The sequence below is a fragment of the Ovis canadensis genome, chromosome 5 (genome assembly GCF_042477335.2).
Source record: "Ovis canadensis isolate MfBH-ARS-UI-01 breed Bighorn chromosome 5, ARS-UI_OviCan_v2, whole genome shotgun sequence".
NCBI lineage: Eukaryota > Metazoa > Chordata > Mammalia > Artiodactyla > Bovidae > Ovis > Ovis canadensis.
The window spans coordinates 30,164,794-30,188,332 of record NC_091249.1 but is presented as its reverse complement, the minus strand read 5'-3'; the positions used below and the strand labels follow the sequence as shown (position 1 = coordinate 30,188,332).

Below are 23,539 nucleotides of genomic sequence, written 5' to 3'. Positions count from 1 at the left end.
TATATCCCTTATAATGTGTGATACATTAGACTATATATTACATATACAGAATAATAATCCCTAAGCCACATGTAATGTATTGATTGGGCAATGGAAAAGACTTCCAAGTGCAATTTTGACTTTATATAACCCTTACAACCCTCACACAGAACACTAATGTACCAATTCCCCAACCTCTAGATACCCTAGAAAACGTGACTTTTCTTCCATTTTCTCAGATAGGAGTGCAGTGGCGCTTATCACTTATCGATCTCTTGGGAGTGTTATAAATGGATCCTTTTTCAGTGATAGAAGAGGGATAAAAGAAGTCAACCTGAACTCTCAAGTGATAAGTGGCTCCATTGGTGTGAAGGAAAAAGTTGATCTATCTAAACCTGTGTTCCTGACCTTCCAACATACTCAGGTGAGCAAAATCTCGGCTTTACCTTGAACAGGTGAATTATCAGTCCAGGCAGGAAACTGAATTCAACTCTGATCACTCAGAGTTAAGAGAACTAACAAATGTTGAGGCACTCAGAAATGACAAATGTGGGACAGCTAGTATCACACTTAAGCATAAAAAGGCAATGGGGGAAAAAAGCACTGGAAGGATGAGCATTGCCCAGTGAAGGCTGCAGGTATACAGGAAGATTGCTCATTGGAGATGGAGGCAATTTGCAGCAGAAAAGCAGTACAGAAGAAATACCAGAGCTGCCTCTTCTCCCTCTCATCCGTTTCTCTCATTGGTCTTATCAATGACAAACAACCTGGGGAAAACAGTGCATAACAGTCAGTCCCAGAGATAACCAGAGAAGGGCAGAATAAATGAAGAGCAAACCCCACAGTGAAAGTGGGGTATGCAACACTTCCCCACAAGGGTTTCAGAATTTTTCCAATCCAGTTTCCAACCCAGTGCACCTCAATTAACCTATAAAGTTGAAATGATAAAAACCAGAAGATCCACTTTCACGCTTTTCTCTTTCCAGCCAGGTGGTGGGAGGAGAAAATATTTCTGTGTCTACTGGAAAGGATCAAAGGATGGGGGCGGCTGGTCGACGGAGGGCTGCTCTCATTCGGGCAGCAACGATTCTCACACCCAATGCAAGTGCTCCCACCTTTCCAGCTTTGCTGTCCTCGTGGCTCTTGCTCCCAAGGTACAACGATTTATGGTCCCTTACAGTGAACTTGATTGTGTCCAGGAAGACTCTCGGAGTCTCAGGGAAAAAAAAAAAAAAAAAAAAACCTCTGAGATAAGGAGTCAAGCAGAAGAAGATTACTTGAGGTAATTCCAGGAAGCATCAGTAAGGGACTGGGAAATGAAATGGGAAAGAGACAGAAGCCAATCAGAGAAGCCAGATGCCAGTTACCACTATGAGTAACTGGGCTTACTTCCCTCTGGGAGATTTTTGGAGTCAGGGTAGAAGACACACCTCAGAGTCATCCTAACTGAATGGCGAGAAAGCTGGGTTATTTATGCACCACCTCCCTTCAGTCATTTGTTGAAAGCTACATCATCGACTCAATGGATATGAATTTGAGCTAATTCCAGGAGATAGCAGAGGACAGAAGAGCTTGGCGTGCTGCAGTCTATGGGGTTGCAAAGAGTCAGACAAGACTTAGTGACTGAACAACAACAACAACAACATCCAGGGTGTATTCATCCTCTTGACGTGTCCATGGTCTTGGGCATGTGCAGAGTGTGCTCAAGCTAGCAGAGAAGGCCCTCAATCATTGAAAAGTCAGTTGTCAGCCCCTATGGTGGAAAGATCCATGGAGACTTGTTACTCTGGAGGAGTAGAGCTAACCCCCATCACCAAAGCACACCAGAACAACTGACCATCACCCATGTAAAAGCATAGCCCTCTAAACTTCCCAGGTCCCAACCATATCTCAGATAACTCAGATTTAAAGAAATTTACCTAACTTGTTTCCCCATTTATTTTAAACTCTCATTTATTGAGCATTGACTGGAAGATAACACCATATTTCTTATGTAAATGCATAACCTCATTTTGTTAATTTAACAAATTTATATATAAGTATCTTTGTTGTTGTTGTTGAGTCCCTAAGTTGTGTCTGACTCTTTGAGACCCTATGGACTACAGCACATCAGATTCCTCTGTACTCCACTATCTCCCAGAGTTTGCTCAAATTTATGTCCATTTATAATCAGTGATGCTATCTAACCAACTCAATGGGCATGAATTTGAGTAAACTACCATATGTCTGATGCCATTCCAGGCATTGTGGATATTACAGAGAACAAAACAGCCTTCATGAGATTATATTTGATTGCCGTCTTGTCCAATAGGATCATCACACGTGGTTATCGAACACGTAAAATGTGACTAGTATGACTGAAGAAACAAATTCTATTCCATTTGAATGTATTTAAATTAAGAAATAGTATAAAATATTTTCCCACTAAATACAACTTTGCTTTTTGGTAGGACCACGCTTTACTTTCACTCTTTAAAATATAGCATTTGATTGAGATTCTCAGTAAGTGTTAAGTACACACTGGATTTCAAAGACTGAATATGGAGGAAAAAGTGTACCAACTAATTCATTAATAACTTTTACACTGAATGTAATTTGAACTGATTATATTTTTGTTATATCATTATATTAATTATATGACATTCAACACATTGAAATGATAGTATTTTGAAAATGTGTACATGAGTGCTAAATTGCTTCAGTCGTATCCGATTCTTTGTGAGTGTAGCCTGTGAACTATAGTCCACCAGGCTCCTCTGACCATGGGATTCTGCAGGCAAGAATACTTGAGTGGGTTGCCATGCCTGTCTCCAGGGGATCTTCCTGACCCAGCGATTGAACCTGCCTGTTACATCTCCTGAATTGGCAGGCAGGTTCTTTACCACTAACACAACCAGGGAAGCCCAATATTTTGAACATGTACTATTAAATCAATTTGACTTGTTCCTTTTGACATTTTCAAAACTATGGGTACTAGAAAATTTTAATACATGGCTCATCTGTTTCTATTTTTCAATGCTTGGCTAGCTCTGTGTGATAAATGCTATAACTGCCCGTATTTTGAAGAGGGAATCACCAAGTCTCAGAGAGATTAAGTCATTTCTTTGGGAGCTGAACTGGAAAGCCCACCTGATGCTCCATCAGGAACATACCAGTAGAGCTGGAATAATAGATTCCTTCTTTGGTGTCTTCTAGGAGGATCCTGTGCTGACCATGATCACCTATGTGGGGCTGAGCCTCTCTCTGCTCTGCCTCCTCCTGGCGGCCCTCACCTTCCTCCTGTGTCGATCCATCCAGAACACCAGCACTACCCTCCACCTGCAGCTCTCCATCTGCCTCTTCCTGGCCCACCTCCTCTTCCTCGTGGGGATTGATCAAACGGAACCTGAGGTAGGTGAATTAACATATTATTTATTTCATGGTCCTAATCCAATCTAGCCACTTAGTTTGAAGGAAAGATGGGATGAATGACAATAAACACCAATGATTATGTAGGGTAAAAAGCAAGAGCTCCCATTTCATCTCTCTGTGTAATTTTGAACATGACTCATAACTTCTTTTTTAAATTTTTATTTTTCTTTTTTAAAATATAAATTTATTTATTTTAATTGGAGGCTAATTACTTTACAATATTGTATTGGTTTTGCCATACATTGACATGAATCCGCCATGGGTGTACACGTGTTCCCCATCCTGAACCCCCCTCCCACTTCCCTCCCTGTACCATCCCTCTGGTCATCCCAGTGCACCAGCCCTGAGCACCCTCTATCATGCATCGAACCTGGACTGGCGATCTGTTTCACATATGATATTATATATGTTTCGATGCCATTCTCCCAAATCATCCCACCCTTGCCTTCTCCCACAGAGTCCAGAAGACTGTTCTATACATCTGTGTCTCTTTTTGCTGTCTCGCATACAGGGTTATCATTACCATCTTTCTAAATTCCATATATATGCATTAGTATACTGTATTGGTGTTTTTCTTTCTGGCTTGCTTCACTCTGTATAATAGGCTCCAGCTTAATCCACCTCATTAGAACTGATTCAAATGTATTCTTTTTAATGGCTGAGTAATACTCCTTTGTGTATATGTACCACAGTGTTCTTATCCATTCATCTGCTGATGGACATCAAGGTTGCTTCCATGTCCTGGCTATTATAAACAGTTCTTCGATGAACACTGGCATACACGTGTCTCTTTCAATTCTGGTTTCCTCGGTGTGTATGCCCAGCAGTGGGATTGCTGGGTCATAAGGCAGTTCTATTTCCAGTTTTTAAAGGAATCTCCACACTGTTCTCCATAGTGGCTGTACTAGTTTGCATTCCCACCAACAGTGTAAGAGGGTTCCCTTTCTCCACACCCTCTCCAGCATTTATTGCTTGTAGACTTGGATAGCTCTACTGACCCACAGGAGAAAATGAACTACTCTTGTGATAAACCACTGCTGTTTTATAGTTTCTTTGTTGCAGTAGCTATTGTAACCCTAACTAACACCATCAGTCTGACACTCAACAGCACTCGGTGCTGTGCCAATGACCATAATTTCTGAGGGGTTATTTAACAAAATGTTTGAGTGTCAGACTGATGGTGTTAGTTAGGGTTACAATAGCTACTGCAACAAAGAAACTATAAAACAGCAGTGGTTTATCACAATAGTAGTTCATTTTCCCCTGTGAGTCAGTAGAGGGTGAGTGAACAGGTGTAAAGGGTATCTCTTCTCCAACCTCAGGCCATGGGAGGCTCTCTCATCTTCCATACACAGTTTCCAAGGTCATCCTGAGATTCTTTCCATTTTGACCAAGTGGAAAGAGAAAGAGTGTGGTGGAGTCCTAGGAGAGGGGTTTATATGGACCTCTCGAATCCCATTGGCTAGAATCCAATCACATGGTCAAACTAACTGCAAGGAGTGCTGGGAAATGTAGTCTCTGCTTGGTAAGTCACGTCCTAGTGACAAACTGAGGGTGGATGGAGGCTTCACATTTTGTTGAATGTGACTTTGCTGGTTTCTGCCATACAGTTCATAAATAAAATTTACTGGAACCATGACCTTTGATATCTGAGAGCTAGGGAAGATGGATGTCCCAGTTCAAGCAGAGAGAGCAAGTTCTCCCTTTCTCCGACATTCTGTTCTATTCATAACCTTGACAAATTGGATGATGCCAATCCTCATTGGTGAGGGCCATCTTTGTTACTTAGTCTATTGATTCCGATGCTAATCTCTTCCAGAAACATCCTCACAGACATGCCCAAAATAATGTCTTATCAGTTATCTAGACATGCCCTAGCCCAGTCAAGCTGAAACATAAAATTAACCATCCCATCCCCCCGAAGGGCAAGGTCGATGGAGTATTAATTTGCTAACTCTTGTCTATTATAGATTTGAGTGCTGCTCCCACAGTGGCTCAGATTGTAAAGAATCTGCCTGCAATAGAGCAGACTCAGGTTCAACCCTTGGGTTGGAAAGATCTCCTGGAGAAGAGCATGGCTACCAATCCAGTATTCTTGCCTGGAGAATTCCATGGACTGAGGAGCCTTGCAGGCTACAGTCAATGAGGTCACAAAGAGCTGGACATGACTGAGTGACTAACACTTTCACTTTTCACCCATGACATGACATTCATTTCTTGGCACTTCTGGCTTGCCCCATGCACAAGATAGGCAGATTTCAATGGTGGGTGAGGTTCCCTAGAAGATGTGTTGCCCCTAAGCAAAATGGCACAGGTGTAAGAATTGAAAGTCCAGGCTAGCATGCAGGAAATAATAAGTGTTAAGGATATAATTTGACTTCCCAGGTGGTGCTAGTGGTAAAGAACCTGCCTGCCAATGCAAGAGACATAAGAGATGCAGGTTCGATCCCTGGGTGAGGAAGACCCCCTGGAGGAGGGCATGGCAACCCACTCCAGTATTCTTGCCCAGAGAATCCCATGGACAGAGGAGCCTGGTGGGCTACAGTTCATGGGGTCGCAAAGAGTTGGACACGACTGAAGCAACTTGGCATGCACACAGACAAGGATATAATCAGGTACAGACCACATCAGCTCCATGTTCCTAACTCTACTCTCCCTTCCAGGTGCTGTGCAAGGTCATCGCCGGTGTACTGCATTACCTCTACTTGGCCGCCTTCACCTGGATGTTCCTCGAAGGGCTGCACCTCTTCCTCACTGTCAGGAACCTCAAGGTGGCCAATTACACCACTGCAGGCAGATTCAAGAAGAGGTTCATGTACCCTGTAGGCTATGGGGTCCCAGCTCTGATTGTGGCTGTATCGGCAACAGTAGGACACAAGAATTATGGAACGTATACTCAGTAAGCATGATGAGTGCATTCATGGTGGAAGTGGTGTCCATTACCAATACAAAATCTGAAACAGTGGGGTAGAGAGGGGCTAGCAAACTTTCCTTTTAAAAAAAAAGAGAGAAACAACAGATGGTAACTGTTATTGTTTTGCAAGCCATATGGTCTTTTTGGAAATTACTCAACATTGCCCCTGTAGTGTTGTAGACAATTTGTAAATTAATGGATGTAATTGTGTTTAAATAAAACTTTATTTACAAAAACAAAGAGTGGACCAGATTTGGCCTGTGGGCCATAGTTGTAACCCTTGGAATAGAATCAAGTATGGGAGATTTTCTGCCTACTAAGTATTGGTAATTGCTTACTTTTACCAGTTTCATATTGCCATGTCCTCTTTCAGAATAAATTATATTGATAAATTATACTATCTTTGCAAATATAAGCTATGACAGAATACAAAGTATTGGGCATTAGAGTGCTAGGTACATGAAATATGCTTGATTATTCGTGTTGATAGTTTTTGTAGCTGAAAATTACTACTTTTACTCTCTTATTTTAGCAATAATTATTGTTAGAATCTACCTTAAATGTGGGAGACCTGGGTTCAGTCCCTGGGTTGGGAAGATCCCCTGGAGGAGGGCATGGCAACCCACTGAAGTATTCTTACTTGGAGAATTTCATGGACAGAGGAGTCTGGTGGGCTACAGTCCATGGGGTTGCAAAGAGTCAGTCATGACTGAGCAACTAAGCACAGCACATTATTAGAATACATTTATTGGAATTCCCTGGTAGCTCAGCTTGCAAAGAATCTACCTGCAATGCAGGAGACCCTGGTTCGATTCCTGGGTCAGGAAGATTTTCTGGACAAGGGAATGGCTACCCATGCCAGTATTCTGGCCTGAAGAATTCCATGGACTCTATAGTCCATGGGGTTGCAAAGATGCATATAAGACTTTCAATTTTCACTTTCACATGGTATTAGAACACATTATTAGCTACATTCATTGATCTTTAATTCTGTCAGGAAATTAAAATTTTAAAATGTATGCACATTATCTCATTTAATCTTTACTATGAGATCTATATGATGAAAACCTTGATAAAAGAAATCAAAGAAAATTCAGATAAATTAAGTGATAGTCCATGTTCATGGACAGAAAGACCCAATATTGTCAAGAAGTCAGTTTTTTCCAACTTGATCTATAGATTGAATGTATTCCCAACTAATAATTATTTTGTGGATATTGACAATCCAGTCAATATAATATAATCTGTCAATATAATCTGATGTTTATAGGGAGTGGCAAATGACCCAGAATAGCTAACACAATATTGAAGGAGAAAAGCAAAGTCAGAGGACTGATAATACTATCTGACTTCAAGACTTGGTATATAGTCACAGTAATTACTTAATCTTTTCAACACTTCAGTTGGCCCCACTTTACACTTGGGAAACTGAGGTTCAAAGCATGCAGTTTGCAAGAGATGAGGACCCATGTTTAATTCCACCTAAGATTCAGATCTGAACCAAACAGGTATGGACACTGCTCAGATATTGCTACAGCAGCCCGAATTCAAGTCCTTTGCTTTCTCCTAAGAAATCAGCAGCTAATGCTTATCTTTCTCTCAACAGCTGCTGGCTCAAACTTGATAAAGGGTTCATCTGGAGCTTCATGGGGCCAGTAGCACTCATTATCTTGGTAGGTGACTGACCAGTGATATTTACTGGACAAACACAGAGTGTGTTTCTTACCTGTTAAAGTGGAAATGAGATGTGATGAGGAAATATAGCCTAATGTGATCAACACTTCTTGCTGGAAATATTGTCTTCAGATGTCTTTCCTCAGCTTCCCCCAGCTCCCTGGTTCCTCTGATATAACATAACCCTCTGCTGGGAAGTCTTTTAAAAATCCATTATTTGTTCATTTGACACACCTTTAGAAAATATTCACTCTGCATAGAACATTTTTCTGTTTGCCAAGAAATTCCTGATTACGTCCGTCATCCTGGTATAGATGTGAATAGCATTCTTTCATGTTTAAAGTGTCCTGGCTTGAATGATATATTATATAGTCATGCTAATCAACCATCAGATGTTATGTGTTCTATAGTCTGTGTTGTATAAAAGACCAGAGCCTATGTGCACATCACCACCCTTATAAAGTCTATATCTTTGGGGAACAGATTCTTAGGTCTACCTCAAGTTGGGTTGCATGACATAGCTTCAAAAGACAGTTCCAAGTCAATTCTCCATTCTGTTTCAACAGATAAACTTGGTGTTCTACTTCCAAGTTCTGTGGATTTTGAGAAGCAAACTTTCCTCCCTTAATAAAGAAGTTTCCACCATTCAGAACACCAGGTAAGAATGCACACCAGAAATAGTGGTACCCATAGATTTTTTTTCCTATAAGACCACATTTTCTGGGACCACCCATACAAAAACAGGGTATAAAACTTCCAGGTAAAAGACTTTGCAGAGGAATAATTTTCAAGAGTGAGAAAAAAGCATTATTCTCAGAGGTCATAAACATTAGGTTTTCCATTGCTGCTGTGCAGAAAGGTTCATCAGTACCATCTTCTTAGATTGCATGTATGCATTAATACGAGATATTTGTTTTTCTCTTTCTGACTTACTTCACTCTGTATAAAAGGGTCTAGGTTCATGGAGATGCAGACACAGAGAACAGACTTGTGGACTCAGCAGAGGAAGGAGAGAGTGGGACGAATAGAGAAAGTAGCATTGAAACAGATACATTACCGTATGTAAAATAGATAGCCAGTGGGGATTTGCTATATGATGGAAGGAGCTCAAATTTGGTACCCTGTGACAACCTAGAGGGGTAGGATGAGGTGGGAGGTCTGAGGAAAGTTGAAGGGGGGGGGCATACCTATGGCTGATTCACATTGATGTATGGCAGAAACCAATACAATATTGTAAAGCAATTATCCTCCAATTAAAAATAAATTTTAGAAACTACATTTAATTTCAAAAGAAAAAATGAATTGGGTTCTGCCTTCTTCAAGTTGCATGACTTCAAGGAAGACACTTCACCACATGAGCTATTCATGAGGTTTAACTAAGGTAATACATGAGCGGGCTTCCGAGGTGGTACTAGCGGTAAAGAACCTGCTTAAAGCCTTTAGTGCCCTGCACACCATGTAGTGATAAATGAGAGGTATTACTGTTTTTTCCTTTTTCAGAGTCATGACATTTAAAGCCATCTCTCAGCTGTTTATCCTGGGATGTTCTTGGGGTCTTGGTTTTTTCTTGGTTGAAGAAGTTGGGGAGACCATTGGATCGATCATTGCCTACATGTTCACCATCATCAATGTACTGCAGGGGACTTTGCTTTTTGTGGTACACTGTCTTCTTAATCACCAGGTAAGGCAAATCATTTTGTGTCTCACCAGCTTAATCTGAAAGTCTTGTTGAATTGTTGTTCATATCTTTGCCCTTCTCTGGCCTTATGAAAGTCACTTAGTCGTGACTGACTCTTTGCAACCCCATGGACGGTAGTCTATGGGATTCTCCAGGCCAGAATACTGGAGCGGGTAGCCATTCCCTTCTCCAGGGGATCATCCCAATCCAGGAATCAAACTCAGGTCTCCCACATTGCAGGCGGATTCTTTACGATCTGAGCCACCAGGGAAGCCCTGGAGTGGGTAGCCGTTCCCTTCTCCAGGGGATCTTTGCTCTGACCTTGTATATTTATTATTTTAGAGTTGCCTTGATTCTAGGAAGAGGGTTTAGGTGCTTCTTGGGTAAACCATATGCTCTGAGTCTCATCCATTCATCATTCCAATCTGGACATGCCATATGGAAAAAAAAGACTGTTAGTCTAGTTATTAATAACTTCTTTTTAAGTAAACTTTTTATTTTGGAATAATTTTAGAAGTATAAGAAAGTTGCATGCATTTGTCTGCTGGTGACTGCCATAAAAAATACCATAGACAGTGTGATCTGGTCAATAGAAATTTATCTTCTCACAACTCAGGAGACCAGATGCCTAATATCAGGATGCCAGTGTGTTTGGGTTCTGAAGAGGACTCTTCTTGGTAGATGGTCATTTTCTGAAAGTGTCTTCACATGGGAGTGAGAATGAGAGTTTACAGTTCTCTTATAAGGATGTTGTTAATCCTATCAAGCAGGGACTCAGTGCTTATGACCTCATGCATGCTAAGTTGGTTCAGTCGTATCCGACTCTCCGCAACCTCATGGACTGTAGCCCACCAGGCTTCTCTGTCCATGGGATTCTCCAGGCAAAAATATTGGAGTGGGTTGCCATGCCCCGCCCCCAGGGGATCTTCCTGACCCAGGGATTGAACCTGTGTCTCTTGTGTCTCCTGCATTGGCAGGCAGGTTCTATACTGCTAGCACCACCTGGGAGCTTATGACCGCATTTAACCTTAATCACTTCCATCAAGGTCATACCTCCAGATACAATTACATTGGGAAAGTTAGGCCTTTCATATATGAATTTCCAGGGGACACACTTTAATTCATAGCAGAACACATATCAGTCTGGATAGGGGAGATTCTGCTGTAGTAACAGTTAGCTCATCCCCCTCTGATTTCAGTGGCTTACAATCTTGCTTATATCTTGCTCATGCTACATAGCTGCGGTTTGATATGTATCGTCTTCACTCTGTGATGGAGGCTGAAGGGGCAGCCCTTATTTATTAGTAGATCATTGGTGTGTTCATGGCAAAGGGAAAGGAGATTATGGCAAAGCACAGTTCAACTCCTTTCATTGGCCAAAGCAGACCCCATGGCTGTACCTGAATTTGTCAGAGAGAGGATGAATAATCCTCCTAGTCAGGTGCACTGCATGGAAAAGTGCTGGCTTATTGGCATAATTTTATATTACCACAAACCCAGAAAGACCAGCTCTAATCCTGGTATTTCCACTAATTGGGTTGCTATGTGACTCTGGAAGGGTTGCTTACTCTCTCCGAGCCTTGGTTTTTCTCATCTGCAAATATGGCAATACCTGCCTCGCCGGATTGAGAATTGAATGAGATAACATAAAACAAACGTCTTAGCAGTTTGTGGCACACATGTTCTCAGTGAGGGTCATTATAATTTCACTCTTTTTGGGGTAAAGAGTGAAAACAACTTTCCTGGCTTTTCCCCCTTTGCTGTTGAGTAGAACTACCAACAGTTAAGATGCTGGTGGTGAAAAGACCATCTTAACACTTTACAAATTTCTCTTTCACCTTTTAGTGCCCTAATGCTCGGTGCTCCTCACACACAGAAGAAGTAAAATATACCTTAATGCGAGTTAATGTTCAGTATTAAGAATTTAGATGTCTTTTAAAAAATATGATAATGTGGTTAAAGGAAAGCAATTCATGGAGTCACAGTGGGTGGTCTAGCGTCAGAGCTCTGAGTAAAAGTGACAAGGTTTTGCATGCTGGCTATGTGATCTTAGGCAAGTCAATTTACTTCCAAGAGTCTCAATCTCTTCACATTTAATTGGGGGAAAGAGAAGTATCTTTCTTCTCTTGTTTCTTCTGAATGTTACATTGCATTGGTTAACGTATTAACTGATACATTGCCTATAAAGTACATTAAATGTTGCTAGTGTTCAATAAATAATGGCCTTCATCATGGTAATCATCACATCACCATTACCTTCTTTGTCAATCACCACCACAACCATAATCCTTTCCATCATTATTACTATCAGATCACCACCACCTCCATATGGTCACCATCATACCAACATCATCAGCATTTTCACCATCACCCTCACCACCATCAACATCATCATTATCATTATCCTATATAGAACCCTTATGGTGGCTTTCATTTAGTGAATGCCTCTTTAACAACCAAGCAAATCCAATCTAAACTAAATGTATCAGCATGAACACGGCAATATTAGACCAAGAATCAGTATAAGGGTGGCGGAGAATATGTCTCTATACCTAGAATTTCCTGTTTTAGGGTCTTTTCTCCCAAACCAAGCTTTGGATGTAACACAAGCCTCTATATTCCTTAGGTGCAGATGGAATTCAAGAAATGGTTTAGTGGGGTGCGGAAAGGGGTTGAAACTGAAAGCTCTGAGGTATTTCGCTCTGCTACTCAGACCAAAATGGTAAGATGGGCTCTTCTGCAATGCCATGTACTTGTCTGAACTCAGTTTCTCCTGCTACTAAGAACTTCCTGGTTGTTTGATCTGAAAAAAAAGAGAGATTACATTAGATTCCCGCATTAAGCTGTGGAAGTTTCTGGATTTTGAGACCAAACCCAGAAAATCTCTTTTTTTCCCCTTTTTCTTCCTCTCCCTCTTTTTTCCTTTCTTCCCTTTTCCTATCTTTCTTCCTTCTTTCCTTTCTTTCTTCCTCTTCAGTCCATTAACAAATACCCAATGATATTTAACAGAAATATTACATGTATCCAACAACATTCTTTTAACAAAAATTAACTGAGTTCCTAGTTTGTGCAGTCACTGTTTTAGATATTGGGGGGAAATCTTCACCTTCACAGACTTGATATTTCAATAGGGAATAGACAGACAGTAAATACCAAAAGTCGATTATACAGCATGCTACAAAATGATATATGCTATAGAAAAAATATAGAGCAAAGGACTCACAGATATAGAGGACAGACTCATGGTTGGACTTGAAGAGAGGCCCTGTATAGGAGTGGGGACATGGGAGATATTAACAATTGGGTATAAGATGGGCTCAGAGATCTATTGTACAACACAGGGAATACAGCCAATATTTTGTAATAACTTCAAATGGAAATTAACCTTTAAAAATTATATTAAAAGTTTAAAAAGAAAATAAAAAGGAGAAAAATTTAGAAAGCAATCAGGAATGCACCAGGCTGAAAGAGTCTTGTTGTTCTTTAGTGGCTCAGTTGTGTCCAATTCTTTGTGACCCAGTGGACTATAGCCTGCCAGGCTCCTCCATCTGTGGAATTTTTCAGGCAAGAATACTGGAGTGGGTTGCCGATCCCCCTCTAAGATCCAGGGGATCTTCCCAATACAGTGATTAAACATGCATCTCCTACACTGCAGCTAGGAAAGCTCTGTGGAAGAGTTTATTTTTAAATAATGTGGCTGTAATGAACCTCCCTTCCCAAGTGGCACTAGTGGTTAAGAACCTGCCTGCCAATACAGAAGACGTAAGAGATGCAGGTTTGATCCTTGGGTCGGGAAGCTCTCCTGTAGGAGGAGGTGGCAACCCACTCCAGTATTCTTGCCTAGAGAACCCCATGGCTGGAGGAGCCTGGTGGGTACACTTCACAGAGTCACACAAAGTTGAATACAACTGAAGTGACTTAGCACACAGCACAGTGAACCTCCCTAAGACTCTGGCACTTGAGTCCTCAGTCCTGTCCAACTATTTGTGACCCCATGGACTGTAGCCCAGCAAGATCCTCTGTCCCTGGAATTCTCCAGGCAAGAATACTGGAGTGGGTTACCATTTCCTTCTCCAGGGAATCTTCCAGACCCAGGGATCAACCTGGGTCTCCCTCATTGCAGGCAGATTCTTTACTGTCTGAGCCACTAGGGAAGCAAAAACTTGATGAATATATCTGATTTTTAAAAAATGACCTCTGGGGGAATCCTCTGGTGGTCCAGTGATTAGGGCTCTCTGCTTTCATTGCTGAGGGCATGGAGTCAGTCTGTGATGAAGGAATTAAGATTCCCTAATGCTAAGACCCTAATGCCGGGAAAGACTGAAGGCAGGAGGAGAAGGGAGCAGCAGCAGACGAGATGGTTAAATGGTATCACCGACTCAATGGATACGAGTTTGAGCAAACTCTGGGAGATAGTGAAGGACAGGGGAGCCTGGCATGCTGCAATCCATGGGATCGCAAAGAGTCAGATACAATTTAGCAACTGAACAACAGCAACAAAACAAGAAATTAAGACTCTCATATCCAGCGAGCAATTTCCACTGGCCAGGCATTGCCCTAGGCAGAAGGAAAACAATAGTTACCAAAACAATGAAATCTATAGAGAGTAGAGATTGACCAAAATACCTTTAGGGGCAAGACAAATATCATGCAATGAGACAAAGTATGCAGGGAATTAGAATATAGTGATAAGTAGTGAGGGAAAGACTATTACGGAATGAATGGTTAGGGAAGAACTGAGGAGGTGACATTTCAACTAACTATATATGAGTCCAGAATAATCATCATAATCCCTTATTTTTTTTAACGTGGATTATTTTTAAAGTCCACATTCTTGCCCGGGAAATCCCATGGATAGAGGAGGCTGACGTGCTACAATCCATGGAGTCTCAAAGAGTCAGATGCAATTTAGCGACTAAACAACAACAACAACATTTTTAAAGTCTTTCCTGAATGTGTTACAATATTGTTTGTTTTATGTTTTGGTTTTTTGGCCCCGAAGTATATGGGGTCTTAGCTCCCCAGCCAAGGATCGAACCCACACCCTCTGCATTGAAAGGCAAAGTCTTAACCACTGGACCCCTAGGATAGTCTCATAATCCCTATCTTTGTTACATTCTAAAAAGCACATAATCAGAGACTTTCCTGGTTGTCCAGTGGTTAGGACTCTGCACTTCCACTGCAGGGGGCATGGATTAGATACCTGGTCCGGAACTAAGATCCTGCATGCTGTGTGGTGGAGCCGACAATAAATAAATTAGTAAGTAATCAACCTAACCAAGCTTGCAACCTCCATTAATCCTCTGTAGCGTTTAAGTGATCCATCACTATTGGGTTTACATAGAGCCCAAGTGTCTGGATTCAGATCCCAGATTCTACCATCTCCAGGCTGTGTGACCTTGCACAAGCCACTTGATATCTCTGAACCTCAGTTTCTTCATCTGTAAAATGGGAATGATAATAATATCTGTCTCATCATGAGAATTAAATGATATCTTGTAGGTTAAGTGCTTCAAATTCTACCTGGCACACAGTGTGTGTTAGTTGTTCAGTCATGTCTGACTACTTGTGACCCCATGGACTGTAGTCCACCAAGCTCCTTTGTCCATGGAATTCTTCATGCAAGAATACCTGAGTGGTTGCCATTCTCTTCTCCAGTGGAACTTTCTGACCAAGGGGCTAAACCCAAGTTTCCTGCATTGCAGGCAGATTCTTTACCTCTGAGCCCCAAACACTTAATGTTTGTGAAGAAATTAATTTTTTAAACCCCATCGTAGATGGTGTTATGGGGTGTTGAGTAAAAAAAAAAACACACACACACAATCTAAAAGTTGGGAATTATGTTTTATTTGTCAGACTTTCTGAGGACTTTAAGAAGAGCTCTGAGGGACTGCTCCAAAGAGGCAAGGGAGGAGTCAGGTTATATAAGAGTTTACAACAAAGATCAGGTAGTCAGAACAGCAAAAGATTACTGTTAATTAAGGGAAATTAACTTAAGGGACATCTTAAGTTAAGGAATTTAGTGCTTTCCTATGTACAGGAAAATGCAAGTCTGCGTGTGTGCTCTTAAGTCCCTTCAGTCATTTCCCACTCTATGCGACCCCATGGACTGTAGCCCTCCAGGCAAGAATACTGGAGTAGGTTGCCATGACCTCCTGGATCTTCCCGACCCAGGAATAGAGGATCTTCCCGACCCAGGAATAGAGGATCTTCCCAACCCAGGGATGGAACTCAAGTCTCTTAAGTCTCCTGCTTTGCAGATGGGTTCTTTCCCACTAGTACCACCTGGGAAACCCACAAGAGCCTAGGCTCTTTGAAATAATTCCTTTGATAAGCATCTTAGCTATTTACCTCCGTATCCCATTCTTTCTCATCCTGAGTCCCCTCAGGGTGCACCTTTGTGGGTGGCTGTACCATCCTTTGTTTACTGATACATCAGGCAACATTAATGGCACCTCATTCCAGTACTCTTGACTGGAAAATCCCATGGACGGAGGAGCCTGGTAGACTGCAGTCCTTGGGGTCGCTAAGAGTCGGACACGACTGAGGGACTCACTTTCACTTTTCACTTTCATGCATTGGAGAAGGAAATGGCAACCCACTCCAGTGTTCTTGCTTGGAGAATCCCAGGGACGGGGGAGCCTGGTGGGTTGCCCTCTATGGGGTCGCACAGAGTCGGACACGACTGAAGGGACTTAGCAGCAGCAGCAGCAGCAACACCAGCAGCTTTGGATTTACTGAGCTTTGAACCGTGGGGCAGTTCTAGCTTATCAGTTCCAAGCACGCTTAGAAGTTTTAGTTAATTTCTGAGGTGTTCATTTCCCTTCAGCTTTTTCTTCACATTGTTTCCCCCAAATAGGAGAAACTGGAGAAGTCATCGGAATTCTTTTGCAAAAGAGACTCTGCGTCTATCCAGCCACCGCCTGGGCCTCACGTTGTTGGTATTTCTTGGTTCAGAACAGACAACTGAGCTGCGTGTGGACTGCGCCCCCTCGTGGTCATGTATGGATGAGACCAATGCCACTGTTGACCTTTCCTGTGAAAATGAGTCCGGACTGATTTCCTCATCTTGGTTTCTCTCTCCATAGAAAGAAAGGGACACCTGGGAGAATTCTTAGATCCAGAATCCAGTATTGTGTGTCAGGTGCAATCAAGTGGTTAAGAAATCCTTTTTAATGATGAGAGAATATGTGGATTTTCCTGCTAGACATTACCAACTTGCCTATGACTGACTAACATCTGGATCCAGCTTACAGATTCTCCTCTGGCTTCTCTGTTGCATTTTATGCTCCCCAAGATTTTGCATCTCGGGACACCTGCATAATTCAATAATTATCATGTGAATTAGTATGAAAAGAGAGTTGCATGCTTGGCAGTGCAAAAATGGGACACCACCACCAGTCCCACTTAGGGGTGAATTGTCTTCGGGAAGAATTTTGCAGTCAGAACACCAGCACTTTTCCGTTTTCTTCGCCCAAAGACTTTTTTGAACTTACCCTATTCTCTGATTAAATATAATTTTGTTTACTTAGTTTCATCTCTGAAGGAAAGTTACAGGGCTCAAAATAGCCTGGAGTTAAAATTCCCCTCCAGGTCCTCCCCACTATTCTATGCAAAACAAAGAACTCTCTCATCCCAAGAAAAAATGGACATTAAGGTTGATTACGCCCAGCTCCCAGCTGGTCCAGCCTCTGGCCAATCTCCAAAATTCCTCGCCCCAGCTGTTTAAGAGATAACTACTCTGAACAACCTTGGAGAAGACAGGCCCCTTTAAGACAGTAGATTTCCACATACATGCTTATACATACTTACTCTTTTCTTGGATAAGTGCAACAGCTCACTAATCTGACTGCTGCCCCTTCTCACCTCATCAAAGGTGATCTGTTCCTGTAAAGTGCCGGTCTCATTCTTTTTCTGAGCCTCACCTTCTATAACTCCTTTACCCTACAATCTCCATGTCCTGGTATAAATGCTCCCAAACTAAAACAGTGTGGCATATCACATCAGTAATTTGGTTTGATTTATTTTGTTCTACTATTTCTAAATTTGTTTCCAAACATGTTGGGTTTTAGGTGTGTGTTTCAGCATTAGAATTATTAAGTGCATGGATAACTTTGTGACCAGACAATGTTTCCAAAACAATTTTAAATTGTAATGACAGTACAATTATGATTCATTAAAGAAGAAAGTGTAGGACATACTGTAAAGTTAAGCACATAGTCAAATTCAGAATAACCCAATACTGTAATTATTATAGGCTTCCCAGGGGGAACTAGTGGTAAAGAATCCACCTGCCAATGCAAGAAGTAAGAAACTCAGGTTCAATCCCTGGGTTGGGAAGATTCCTTGGAGAAGGAAATGGCAATGCACTCCAGTATTCTTGCCTGGGAAGTCCCATGGATGGAGGAACCTGGTGGGCTACAGTCCATGGGTCACAGAGTCAGACTAGACTGAGCATACAGCATACACAGTACTATAATATGGTGGTGTGTTAACAACTTAGTCTGGTGTAAAGGTTAAAGCATGAGATGTTCAAAATAACTGTGCTGCTGCTGCTGCTAAGTCGCTTCAGTCATGTCAGACTCTGTGAGACCCTAGAGACTGCAGCCCATCAGGCTCCTCCATTCCTGGGATTCTCCAGGCAAGAACACTGGAGTGGGTTGCCAGTTCCTTCTCCAATGCATGAAAGTGAAAAGTGAAAGTGAAGTTGCTCAGTCATGTCCGACTTTTAGCGACCCCATGGACTACAACCCACCACGCTCCTCCGTCCATGGGATTTTCCAGGCAAGAGTACTGGAGTGGGGTGCCATTGCCTTCTCAAAAATAACTGTAGCTACCTTAATTTGTTAACAAATACAAAATATAAAAAGAGACTGTAATTGTGATATCAAAGACAAAAAAGGAGAGAAGAAGAGTGGAGCTTTTATGTGTGATTGGGGTTAGTGAAAATGAAAGTCACTCAGTCATGTCCTACCCTTTGTGACCCCATGGACTATATAGTCCATGGAATTCTCCAGGCCAGAATACTGGAATCAGCAGCCTTTCCCTTCTCCAGGGAATCTTCCCAACCCAGGGATTGAACCTAGGTCTTCCCACATTGCAGGTGGATTCTTTACCAGCTGTGCCACAAGAGAAGCCCAAGAATACTGGAGTGGGTAGCCTATCCCTTCTCCAGTGGATCTTCCCGACCCAAGAATCAAACCAGGATCTTCTGCATTGCAGGCAGATTCTTTACCGACTGAGTATCAGGGAAGCCCTTGGGTTAAGTTGCTATCAACTTTAAATGGATGATTTTAGCTGTAAGATGTTTTATGGAAGCTTTGGGGTAACCACAAAAGCAAAAACATATAGTAGATTCACACCCACAAAAAAATGGAATCATTGTATGCTAACTCGCTTCAGTTGTGTCCGACTCTGTGCGACCCCATAGATGGCAGCCCACCAGGCTGCCCTGTTCCTGGGATTCTCCAGGCAAGAACACTGGAGTGGGTTGCCATTTCCTTCTCCAGTGCATAAAAGTGAAAAGTGATAGTGAAGTCGCTCAGTCATGTCCAACTCCTAGCGACCCCATGGACTGCAGCCTACCAGGCTCCTCCGTCCATGAGATTTGCCAGGCAAAAGTACTAGAGTGAGTTGCCATTGCCTTCTCTGGGAATCATTGTATACCACCTTGGAAAATCATCAATTAATAAAGGTAGGCAGAGAGGAAAAAGGGAACAGTGGAGCTTCAAAAAAATTGCCAGGTAATATTTAGTAAAATGACAGTAGTATGTCCTTAACTAATAAGGACCTACTGTATAGCTCAGGGAACTCTATTCAGTACTCTGTAATAGCCTACATGGGAAAAGAATCTTTAAAAAGAGCAAATATATGTATACCTATAACTGATTCACTTTACCGTACAGTAGAAGCTGGGGAGCCTGGTGGGCTGCCATCTGTGGGGTCGCATGGAGTCGGACATGACTGAAGTAACTTAGCAGAAGCAGCAGCAGCAGAAGCTAACACAACATTGTAAATTAACTATATTCCAATTAAAAACAAAAACATTTATACAATGGAATATTACTCAGCTGTTAAAAAGAATGAAATACTGCCATTTGTAGCAACATGGATGGACCTCTAGATTGCCATACTGAGTGAAGTAAGTCAGGCAGAGACAGAGAAATATCTTTATTATGACATCTCTTATATGTGGAATCTAAAAAGAACTGATACAAATTAACTTACTTACAAAAAAGAAACAGATTTAGAGACTTCAGTTCAGTTCAGTTCAGTTGCTCAGTGGTGTCTGACTCTTTGCGACCCCATGAATCGCAGCACGCCAGGCCTCCCTGTCCATCACCAACTCCAAGAGTTCACTCAGATTCACGTCCATCAAGTCAGTGATGCCATCCAGCCATCTCATCCTCTATCGTTCCCTTCTCCTCCTGCCCCCAATCCCTCCTAGCATCAGAGTCTTTTCCAATGAGTCAACTCTTTGCATGAGGTGGCCAAAGTGCTGGAGTTTCAGCTTTAGCATCATTCCTTCCAAAGAAATCCCAGGGTTGATCTTCAGAATGAACTGGTTGGATCTCCTTGCAGTTCAAGGGACTCTCAAGAGTCTTCTCCAACACCACAGTTCAAAAGCATCAATTCTTAGGTGCTCAGCTTTCTTCACGGTCCAACTCACATCCACACATGACCACTGGAAAAACCATAGCCGTGACTAGACGGACCTTAGTCGGCAAAGTAATATCTCTGCTTTTCAATATGCTATCTAGGCTGGTCATAACTTTACTTCCAAGGAGTAAGTGTCTTTTAATTTCATGGCCGCAATCGCCATCTGCAGTGATTTTCAAGCTCCCCAAAATAAAGTCTGACACTGCTTCCACTGTTTCCCCGTCTATTTGCCATGAAGTGATGGGACCAGATGCCATGATCTTCGTTTTCTGAATGTTGAGCTTTATGCCAACTTTTTCACTCTCCTCTTTCACTTTCATCAAGAAGCTCTTTAGTTTCTTTTCACTTTCTGCCATAAGGGTGGTGTCATCTGCATATCTGAGGTTATTGATATTTCTCCTGGTAATCTTGATTCCAGCTTGTGCTTCTTCCAACCCAGCGTTTCTCATGATGTACTCTGCATAGAAGTTAAATAAGCAGGGTGGCAATATACAGCCTTGACATACTCCTTTGCCTATTTGGAACCAGTCTGTTGTTCCATGTCCAGGTCTCACTGTTGCTTCCTGACCTGCATATAGGTTTCTCAAGAGGCAGGTCAGGTGGTCTGGTATTCCCATCTCTTTCAGAATTTTCCACAGTTTATTGTGATCCACACAGTCAAAGGCTTTGGCATAGTCAATAAAGCAAAAATAGATGTTTTTCTGGAACTCTCTTGCTTTTTTGATGATCCAGCAGATGTTGGTAATTTGATTTCTGGTTCCTCTGCCTTTTCTAAAACCAGCTTGAACTTATGGTTGCCCATGCGTGCTAAGTCTTCTCAGTCGTGTCCAACTCTTTGCTACCCTATGAATTGTAGTCCACCAAGCTCCTCTGTCCATAGGAATTCTCCAGGCAAGAATACCAGAGTGGTTTGCCATGCCCTCCTCCAAGGGATCTTCCCCACCCAGGGATTGAACCTGTATCTCCTGTGGTTCCTGCATTGCAGGCAGATTCTTTACTGCTGAGCCACCGGGGAAGACCATGGTTGCCCGTACATACTGCTATACTTTAAATGAATGACCAATAAGGACCTACTGTATAGCACACAGAACTCTGCTCAGTGTTATGTGTCAGCTTGGATGGGAGGGAAGTTTGGGAGAGAGTGGATACATGTACATGTATGGCTGAGTCCCTTTGCTGTTCTCCTGAAACTATTGCAATGTTGTTAACTGGTTAAACTCCTATACCAAATAAAAAGGTAAAAAAAATTAAAGCTTTACTGAGAAATACAATACAATACAATACTTTTACATAAACACAATTTTAAAATAATTAAAAAAATAAACAAAGATTGTAATAACAGTAAATGTTAAAATAGCAGCCAAGAGTCACCATAATTCATTTGAAGAGATTTTGTGTGCGTTTTTCAGGTCATAGACAAAGGACTGTGTCCCTTTTCTGTTTAGGGGGCTCTAATATCTCCTCCACATGGTAGCAATATAACCAGAGTGTACAAATCACTTCCTCTCCCAGCTTTGAAATTATGTGATTTCTCTTGAAAAGCTGGCTTCTCCTATGGCTCAGTGGATAAAGAATCTGCCTACAAAGCAGAAGACATAAGAGATGCTGGTTAGATCCCTGGGTCAGGAATATCCCCTGGTGCCGGGGTCTAGCCTCTGTGGATCCAGGGTAATTCGAAGGGAGACGGAGTAGGCATCCTGGGAAAAAACTTATTTAATTACAGATAAAGACAGATTAGAAACGGACAGTGTAGTAGGAAAATTAGTGGAGAAAAAGAGGCTGAATTACTTGGTTTACGTGGAATACCAATCACCACCTATGTAGGCCACAGGTGTCTTTCCGTTCTCCCGAAGGAGAGGAGGCACTGAGGCCTCCCCAGTCTGATCTTAGAAGCCCAGGCAAAATTAGCAGGCTTGGTGAGTACCCACGTACCAGATGGGAATTCAGCCAGAAGGGGAAAGAACGACATGGGGGAATCAGTCTTTCCAGAAACTGATATGATTTCTTTATTTTTCAGGTTTGCTTATATACTTTTTGTTATGCATAGGGATGAATACAGAGTCACATGGGGGTCAGCAGACCTGACCCTTGTCAAAATCAGGTACTTCATATAAAATTATACAAAGGTCTTATGGGTTTTACATCATCTTCTGGCCATGAGGCCTGCTGACATTTTATGGTCCTTTCTGATAACAGTCAGTCAACCAGAAAACTTATTTTTTCCAGGGGTGATTTTTTCTTAAACTAGGCGCCACCCTCCAAATAAAGTTGCATTCCTATAGGGTGAGGGTGTAGTGGGTTACAATCAAGGAAGGAATTTACTTAGCCTAAAGTTTAACATGTTTAATCTTAAAGGTTAATACTTATTTTTCCTATATGCTAGTTATATTCATTATAAGGGCAAAGAATATGGAGATTTAGCAGCAAATGTTGGCTCAACAAATGAAAACCCTTCCCCAGTATTCCCCTTAAGATCTATTTAGTCTTAAGATAAAGTTACATTTTTACATAGCAAGGACACAGTGATTTATAACAAAGTACAGTGATCTATAACAAAAGAGAAAATTCATTAACTCAAAAAGTCTAGTATTGCTAACATCAAAAACTACTATATTTCCTTTTCTATATTCCAAATACATTGATTAATATATTCCCAGGTGCCTAAGGATATGGAAGCCTGGCGGCAATCATTGACTCAACAATGAGAAAAGCCCTATGCTAATTAAGACTTTCAAAATACTCCAAACTCTCTGTACTATTTATGGTTGAGAGGTAGTAAACATTCATGTGCTTGGCAGGAATATGGATAATCCTGTCACACAAGCTAGTTTGCCAGCAAAGAAGTTTGACCTGAGACACCCTTGTCACACCCAGGGCAGGAAATTAGCAGTGATTATTGGCACAACAAATGAAAAACCCTTCACCAATATAATTCCTAACCAACCCACTATACTATACTAATAATTGTCTAACTTTTCAAAAGAGTCTGTATATAGAAAGTTTAAAGCATCTCGTGCCTCTCACGGTTGGGAGGCTGTAAACAATCACATGTGGCCAGACAAACCTACTCAGGCAGGCTAGAGAACCTTCAGAGGAGTTTGTAAGTTGAAACATTTGTCACCCCCAGGAATTTTTATTAACTGGAGCTTCAAGTTAACTCCTTCTCCGAGAGAAATGGTGATGGGAGAGAGCCCCCCGTAAAGTCAGAGGTGTAGGTGAGAGCA

At 41.8% G+C, this 23,539-nt stretch overlaps 1 protein-coding gene across 1 annotated transcript in view; it reads left to right on the top strand.

Annotated features, from left to right (window-relative positions):
* Positions 1–17,183, top strand: part of LOC138440990 (putative adhesion G protein-coupled receptor E4P) — a 40,970-nt gene extending 23,787 nt beyond the window's left edge. The window contains exons 9-17 of the mRNA XM_069591305.1: positions 219–403; positions 966–1,133; positions 3,175–3,369; positions 6,054–6,289; positions 7,911–7,977; positions 8,545–8,636; positions 9,479–9,659; positions 12,283–12,378; positions 16,516–17,183. Of these exons, the coding sequence (XP_069447406.1) occupies positions 219–403; positions 966–1,133; positions 3,175–3,369; positions 6,054–6,289; positions 7,911–7,977; positions 8,545–8,636; positions 9,479–9,659; positions 12,283–12,378; positions 16,516–16,626 (1,331 nt within the window). The 3' untranslated portion in view covers positions 16,627–17,183. The remainder of the gene's footprint in view (positions 1–218; positions 404–965; positions 1,134–3,174; positions 3,370–6,053; positions 6,290–7,910; positions 7,978–8,544; positions 8,637–9,478; positions 9,660–12,282; positions 12,379–16,515) is intronic.
* Positions 17,184–23,539: the final 6,356 nt, after the last annotated feature.